This window comes from Coregonus lavaretus (assembly GCF_964263955.1).
Source record: "Coregonus lavaretus genome assembly, contig: HAP1_SCAFFOLD_1083, whole genome shotgun sequence".
Lineage (NCBI taxonomy): Eukaryota > Metazoa > Chordata > Actinopteri > Salmoniformes > Salmonidae > Coregonus > Coregonus lavaretus.
In genome coordinates, this window is record NW_028165466.1 from 88,686 (window position 1) to 96,553 (window position 7,868).

The window sequence follows — 7,868 nt, forward strand, 5'->3', positions numbered from 1 at the left end:
ATTTGGAATATGGTGCTATTTGGGACGCAGGCTCTGAGTGAAGGATCATACAGGAAAACAGAGCTGCCAGTAGACGCCAGCCAAACGTCCGAACCATAGAAATACAATTACAAATAGAATAGCTTCGTCCATTCTACTAATTCTCTCTCTATGGTCTGAGCAGCACATTGGAGAGGTAAGCAGGAGGATGTCTTGACACAGGGTTGGCAGGACATGTGATATTAAAAACAGCTGTGGATTAGGGTGGACTGAAGACACAATGCAAGCCATCGAAAGTAACCTCATCCCAACTCTGGATCGACTGCGTGTTCCAGTTCCCACCAATATCCAGCAACTTTTCACAGCTATTGAAGAGGAGTGGAACAACATTCCACAATCAACAGCCTGATCAACTCTACACAAAGGAGATGTGTCTCGCTGCATGAGGCAAATGGTAGTCATACCAGATACTGACTGGTGTTCTGATCCACGCCCCTACATTTCATTAAAGGTATCTGTGACCAACAGATGTATATCTGTTTTCTCAGTCATGTGAAATCCATAGATTAGGGCCTAATTAATTTTTCAATTGACTGATTTCCTTATGAACTGTAACTCAGTAAAATCTTTGAAATTGTTCCATTTTATATTTCTGTTCAGTATACGATAGTATATTCAGTATATGATAAATGGACCAGTTTGCTTTTCCCAGTGACATTGAGTTATTTGTTTTGAATCTAAATAGCTAGCAATTTAGGGGCAGTATGAAAAATGTATTCACTCACTAACTGTAAGTCGCTCTGGATAAGAGCGTCTGCTAAAATGACTAAAATGTAAATGTAAAAAACTGGCCAACCAGATTCTGACAGAAGGCAGAGAAAGGAACAGATGCCTCCTAAACTAACTATTGTCATGGAAATATGCATTGATTGGCACTTTTCTTTGTTACTCCCTAGTGGTCAAATAACGTCATAGAAGCCACTCTGCTTAAGAAAAACACAAAACGTATTCTTGAAGGCATTTTATATCATAAATGTATTTATTTCAATTTTATTCAAGCGCTTTCAAGGTACAGGACTAAAACATATGAGGGAAATTATCATCACATGTAACACTTCTGATTTCAAACCAAACATATATTCGAATCACATATTGAACATAATATTCCAGCCAAGGTCTGTTAGGAGGCAAACAGCGTAAAGCTTTCAGAGAGAAAGCATTTGAATACTGGGATGGGGAGGATACCCTGGGAGGAGATACACACAGCTTCTGTCCCAAATGGCACCCTATTCCCTATATAGTGCACTACTTTAGACCAGAGTTTTATGGTCTCTAGTCACAAGTAGTGCACTATATAGGGGATAGGGTGTCACTTAGGACGTGCACCATCAACTTTCATTCTGAGGGTATATTTGGGAAGGACCAGAGACCTGTCAAGTTTGTGCACTCATTAGAAACCTTCCCTGTCCTCAGCTCAAGGCACTACCATTAGAATAAAGGAACTAAAAAAGGTGAGCCAGCCGTCTCCGAATCCTACTATTAGTGGCCAATCAGAGACTGTCTATCCAATATTAGAGCAACGTTAACCTTTTAACCGTCCGTTAGGGTCAAGCCCCTTCCAAGTCCTGCTGGGACCACTACACACAAACATGTTCCATTCTCAGTTAGTGTGCCTCCCAAATGGTACCCTGTGGGTCCTGGTCTAAAGTAGTGCACTAAAGAGTACTGGGTGCCATTTGGGCCACACCCTCAGTCTCAGGAGCCAGTGGTAAAGCTGCAGTAGATTCCCCAGTGATCGCTGGTGTAGCGACCACAGTCCAGCTTCTCTAACCCCACCAGGGCCATGTGGTCCGGGGCCATCCGGGACCCGGGGCCCTCCCTGGCCGGCCGGAGGTAGACGCGGTCAAAACGACACCTGCTGACATACGGTACGCTCTTGTTGCTGTTGGCCTTGGTGTCCCAGGTGTACCTGCAGTGTTCCTGCTTCCCCAGCTGATCCCACACGTCACACACACCACTGGGAAGACCTCCGACCTTTGTCACCTGTGACACAAAAATAACGGTAAAACAAAATGTTTTTATGAATAGTTTAGATTCCTATCTTGAGATATTGACGAGAGTGAGTGAGAGGCCAGAGAGAAAGATCATGTTTTTTTAGGATATATTAGGGAGACCAAAGCCTAACCTCTGTGTCCCTCAGGTTGGTGTCCCCTCCGAATAGGACAGTCACGTTACTGGGCACGTCCGTCATCCTCTTCAGCACCACCCTCAGCTGTTTCATCCTCTCCTCTGCCTGTCCCTTACAGCTCTCGAAATGGGACGTCATCACACACAGCTCCTGGTCCCTGAACTTCACCTGAGGCCGAATGGACACCGACAGACTTCAGATGAGCTGCGTATTAACAAGATGATTACCTGTTTGGACTCTGTGTTATCGGCGCGTGGACCTACTTCAGCAACGAGCAGATTCCTCATCATCTGGGTGCTTGGGTAACTGATTACGTCACTGTTCAGGACCTTCACTCTGGACTTCTTCAACATCAAACCAGTGAAGTACCCCTCCTTGCCTCCTGACATTGAGGAAGTGAAATGTCTGGCATTTATACATACAGTTGAAGTCGGAAGTTCACATACACCTTAGCCAAATACATTTAAACTCAGTTTTTCACAATTCCTGACATTTAATCCTAGTAAGAATTCCCTGTTTTAGGTCAGTTAGGATCACCACTTTATTTTAAGAATGTGAAATGTCAGAATAATAGTAGAGAGAATGATTTATTTCAGCTTTTATTTCTTTCATCACATTCCCAGTGGGTCAGAAGTTTACATACACTCAATTAATATTTGGTTGCATTGCCTTTAAATTGTTTAACTTGGGTGAAACATTTCGGGTAGCCTTCCACAAGCTTCCCACAATAAGTTGGGTGAATTCTGGCCCATTCCTCCTGACAGAGCTGGTGTAGGCCTCCTTGCTCGCACACACTTTTTCAGTTCTGCCCACAAATATTCTATAGGATTGAGGTCAGGGCTTTGTGATGGCCACTCCAATACCTTGACTTTGTTGTCCTTAAGCCATTTTGCCACAACTTTGGAAGTATGCTTGGGGTCATTGTCGATTTGGAAGACCCATTTGCGACCAAGCTTTAACTTCCTGACTGATGTCTTGAGATGTTGCTTCATATCCACATAATGTTCCTTCCTCATGATGCCATCTATTTGGTGAAGTGCACCAGTCCCTCCTGCAGCAAAGCACCCCCACAGCATGATGCTGCCACCCCCGTGCTTCACGGTTGGGATGGTGTTCTTTGGCTTGCAAGCAGCACCCTTTTTCCTCCAAACATAACGATGGTCATTATGGCCAAACAGTTCTATTTTTGTTTCATCAGACCAGAGGACATTTCTCCAAAAAGTACAATCTTTGTCCCCATGTGCAGTTGCAAACCGTAGTCTGGCGTTTTTTATGGAGGTTTTGGAGCGGTGGCTTCTTCCTTGCTGAGCGGCCTTTCAGGTTACGTCGATATAGGACTCGTTTTACTGTGGATATTGATACTTTTGTACCTTTTTCCTCCAGCATCTTCACAAGGTCCTTTGCTGTTGTTCTGGGATTGATTTGCACTTTTCGCAACAAAGTACGTTCATCTCTAGGAGACAGAACGCATCTCCTTCCTGAGCGGTATGACGGCTGCGTGGTCCCATGGTGTTTTTACTTGCGTACTATTGTTTGTACAGATGAACGTGGTACCTTCAGGCATTTGGAAATTGCTCCCAAGGATGAACCATATTTGTGGAGGTGTACCATTTTTTTTCTGAGGTCTTGGCTGATTTCTTTTGATTTTCCCATGATGTCAAGAAAAGAGGCACTGAGTTTGAAGGTAGGCCTTGAAATACATCCACACGTAGACCTCAAATTGACTCAAATTATGTCAATTAGCCTATCAGAAGCTTCTAAAGCCATGACATCATTTTCTGGAATTTTCCAAGCTGTTTAAAGGCACAGTCAACTTAGTGTATGTAAACTTCTGACCCACTGGAATTGTGATACAGTGAATTATAAGTGAAATAATCTTTCTATAAACAATTGTTGGAAAACATCACTTGTGTCATGCACAAAGTAGATGTCCTAACAGACTTGCCAAAACTATAGTTTGTTAACAAGAAATGTGTGGAGTGGTTGAAAAACAAGTTAATGACTCCAACCTAAGAGTATGTAAACTTCCGACTTCAACTGTACACACATATATATACACACATACATACATACACATACATGCACATGGGGGACTAGTATGAAGAAAAAAAATGTATCACAACTGTAAGTCGCTCTGGTTAAGAGTGTCTGCCAAATGACTAAAATGTCAAATGTAATGGATACATACATACATACACACAGAGAGTATACAAAACATTAAGAACACTTTCCTAATATTGAGTTGCACCCCCTTTTGCCCTCAGAACAGCCTCAATTCGTCGGTGCATGGACTCTACAAGGTGTCGAAAGCGTTCCACAGGGATGCTGGCCCATGTTGACTCCAATGCTTCTCACAGTTGTGTCAAGTTCACTCGATGTCCATTGGGTGGTGGACCATTCTTGATACACACGGGAAACTGTTGAGCGTGAAAAAGCCAGCAGCATTGCAGTTCTTGACACAAACCAGTGCACCTGGCACCTACTACCATACCTCGTTCAAAGGCACTTCAATATTTTGTCTTGTCCATTCACCCTCTGAATGGCACACATACACAATCCATGTCTCAATTGTCTCAAGGCTTAAAAATCATTATTTAACCTGTCTCCTCCCCTTCACCTACACTAATTTAAATGGATTAACAAGTGACATCAATAAGGGATCATAGCTTTCACCTGGTCAGTCTATATCATGGAAAGAGCAGGTGTTCTTAATGTTTTGTATACTCGGTGTATATATGCCATTTAGCACACACTTTTATTCAAAGCAACTTACATTCCTCAGAGGGAATCGAACCCACGACTTTGGCATAAAATGACACAAGACACTGGTTCTGTTTCAATATCCTATAACCTAACTAACACCACTTAGGTCGAAGCAGTGTATTGAGCATGCATTCTAAGTAGTATGCTACTGTGGAAATTGGAATGCAGGTATTTATCTTATCATAAAACTTTCCCACCATACCCTCAATGATGGTGTAGCTGACAGCCCGCTTCTTGAGGTACTGAACATACGGTTCAATGAGTTCCTGCAGAAACACCACGTCAGGGGTGTAGCTTAACGGAGGAGAGAGGACAAATGTTAAAAATACTTTACCCGACAAGACCAATCACGGTGCTAATCACAGTACTATCCACCACTAGTATCCATTTGAAATGTAAAAACGAAATGTCTGTGTATTTTTGTCCAGACATCCTCATGATGTTTTGGATCTGCCTGAAATGTTGGCTAACCCAGAGACATGTCCTTGAGTTCAGAGGAAGGATGTTAGTAGGTTGTATGTACCCTAAATGGCCAGCGATTCACAAACTAGGGGTCCCTGATAGGAAAATGGGGTGGCAGGAGAATTTACTAAATCCAGAAGAAGAAAAATATATATATTATAATATCATCTTTGTATCTCAAAATCATTGTAATGTGCTTAAGCTTACAAATCTAAATGAAAAAGAGATTAATTTGCAATTGACTGTCATAACCCCACATTAAAGTATATGATGGTGAGTTGAGAAGACAAATCAGAAATACTGTTAGAATGTTTTGCAATTGACTGCCATAGCCCCAATTTAAAAAAACGAAACATTGGCTGTTAATTAATAATTGTTTTCACATGGTTGGGGTCAAGATACATTTTTTATAGAAAAATGGGGTCGTGGGCCACAAAGCTTTGGTAACCCCTGCCCTGGTCAACAGTAGTGTACAATATTAGGGAATCGGGTGCCATTTGGGATGCAACTTAAGTAACCCAGAGAAAAGTCATTGGGTTGAGAGTGAGGATGTTAAGGAAAGTATTTCACATAATAATATAAATAATATGCCATTTAGCAGACGCTTTTATCCAAAGCGACTTACAGTCATGCGTGCATAAATTTTTGTGTATGGGTGGTCCCGGGGATCGAACCCACTACCTTGGCGTTACAAGCGCCGTGCTCTACCAGCTGAGCTACAGAGGACCACGTAGTTCCATAAATGGCTGACATTATAAAAGGACAGTTAGCGAACACAGTGACTCACAGGGCCAGATAAGAACAGAGGCCTCTAGCACGCTCTCCCAGGTTCACGGTGTCCAGTCCATCTACATTCCAGGAGATCAGCGACAGTTTGCTGTCGTCCTGCTCCTCAGAGCCCGAGGCTTTAAGTTTAGCTTTGGGTTCCACTGACTTGGAGGAGTCTGTTGACTTGGCGTTGCTGCTGGAACAGGCAGGCTCTTCTGTGGTCAGGTCAATGCTGCAGGATTTGCAAGGGCAGATTAGAGCAGTGTTGCCCAGTCCTGGTCCTCAGGGCCCAAAGGGTTTTGCCCTAGCACTAACACAATTGATTCAACTCATTGATAATACTACTACTACTACTACTGCTACTGCTACTGCTACTACTACTACTACTACTACTACTGCTACTGCTACTACTACTACTACTACTACTACTACTACTACTACTGCTACTGCTACTACTACTACTACTACTACTACTACTACTGCTACTACTACTACTTCTGCTACTACTACTACTACTACTACTACTACTACTACTACTACTACTAATAATAATAATAAGCCATTTAGCAGACGCTTTTATCCAAAGCGACTTACAGTCGTGCGTGCATAAATTTTTGTGTATGGGTGGTCCCGGGGATCGAACCCACTACCTTGGCGTTGCAAGCACCGTGCTCTACCAGCTGAGCTACAGAGGTACTGAGCTACAGAGGACCACCGTAATAATAATAGATTCATCAAGCCTTTGATTATTTGAATCAAAAGTGTTAGGGCAAGTGCTAAGGCAATAACTAAAATGTGCACCCCTTTGGGTCCCCAGGACCAGGAAACACTGGATTAGAGAAAATATCTAGACCAGCAATGTCAAACCAAGAGGCTCACAGCTTATTTTACACTTACCAAAATGACTAAATGAACATTGATATTGTAGACAGGCCAATGCATGAATACATATCACAATACATACCAGTCCACTTTTCCCTGTGGTTTGTCCAACTTCTGTCGTTTAACTTTAGGGGGGCTGCTGTCCTTTGGTGAATCTTCCACTGCAAAAACTGCCTCCATGTCAGCCTCGAAAAATGAGTTCAAAGCTCTCTGAAAAGGTAACACGACATGCATGCAGTATAGAGAAGTAGGTTAATGCTTCTCAAAGTTCGCAGTTGTTTTCAGACCGTAACTAAAGTGATATCATGTTTATTAGTTAATGTCCCACGCATTGGATTCCAGGAAAATGCGACGAGTAACGTGGTGGTGAGCTGCTACCGGAAGTGTTGTCGAATTCAATGGGCTGCTATAGCATTAGCTAGCCTAGCATGCTGACGTTGAACTAGCAGTATTTAAATTATCGAGTTGGGATAATTAGGAGTACACTGCCATCTCCCAATCCCTGAATTGGGGTACGTTTTCCCGAGCCGGCTCTGCGCTGTCCTGATCGTGGCATAGCCTCGTTCCGACTAGAGATAACTAATAATTGGGACTGATATGAGCTGGCTAGCTATACGTACCTCCATTTCCCAGTCATTTTCAGCGAGGTAGCATTGAGCCACGGCGCTATCGGATCCTGTTATGGACACAAACTCATCACACAGACCAGTCCTCGTTTCTTCTAAAGTCGACACGGACTTGGAAATATTACTCATGGTTTATCTATTTTATTGCGATGCGTTATCTTGTTAGAAGTGAAGCGAAAGCATTTTACTTCTTCTTCGAT

The 7,868-nt window shown here is 42.8% G+C and overlaps 1 protein-coding gene across 1 annotated transcript; it reads right to left on the bottom strand.

The window, feature by feature from the left end:
* Positions 1-995: 995 nt before the first annotated feature.
* Positions 996-7,868, bottom strand: tdp2b (tyrosyl-DNA phosphodiesterase 2b). Its single transcript, XM_084190953.1, has 7 exons — positions 7,663-7,868; positions 7,125-7,252; positions 6,180-6,392; positions 5,133-5,224; positions 2,431-2,549; positions 2,165-2,335; positions 996-2,022 (listed from the first exon to the last, which is right to left on the bottom strand). Exons 1-7 carry the CDS (start codon positions 7,795-7,797, stop codon positions 1,735-1,737), a joined length of 1,146 nt encoding a protein of 381 aa, XP_084047079.1. The 5' UTR covers positions 7,798-7,868; the 3' UTR covers positions 996-1,734.

What these genes read in the sequence shown, in the direction of transcription:
- tdp2b (XM_084190953.1), bottom strand. Translation starts at nt 7,797, where the DNA reads ATGAGTAATATTTCCAAGTCCGTGTCGACTTTAGAAGAAACGAGGACT. An exon ending in CAGCTACACCATCATTGAGG is followed by an intron (nt 2,550 to 5,132) that starts GTATGGTGGGAA and finishes CCTCAATGTCAG; the next exon opens with GAGGCAAGGAGGGGTACTTC. An exon ending in CCAACCTGAGGGACACAGAG is followed by an intron (nt 2,023 to 2,164) that starts GTTAGGCTTTGG and finishes TTTGTGTCACAG; the next exon opens with GTGACAAAGGTCGGAGGTCT.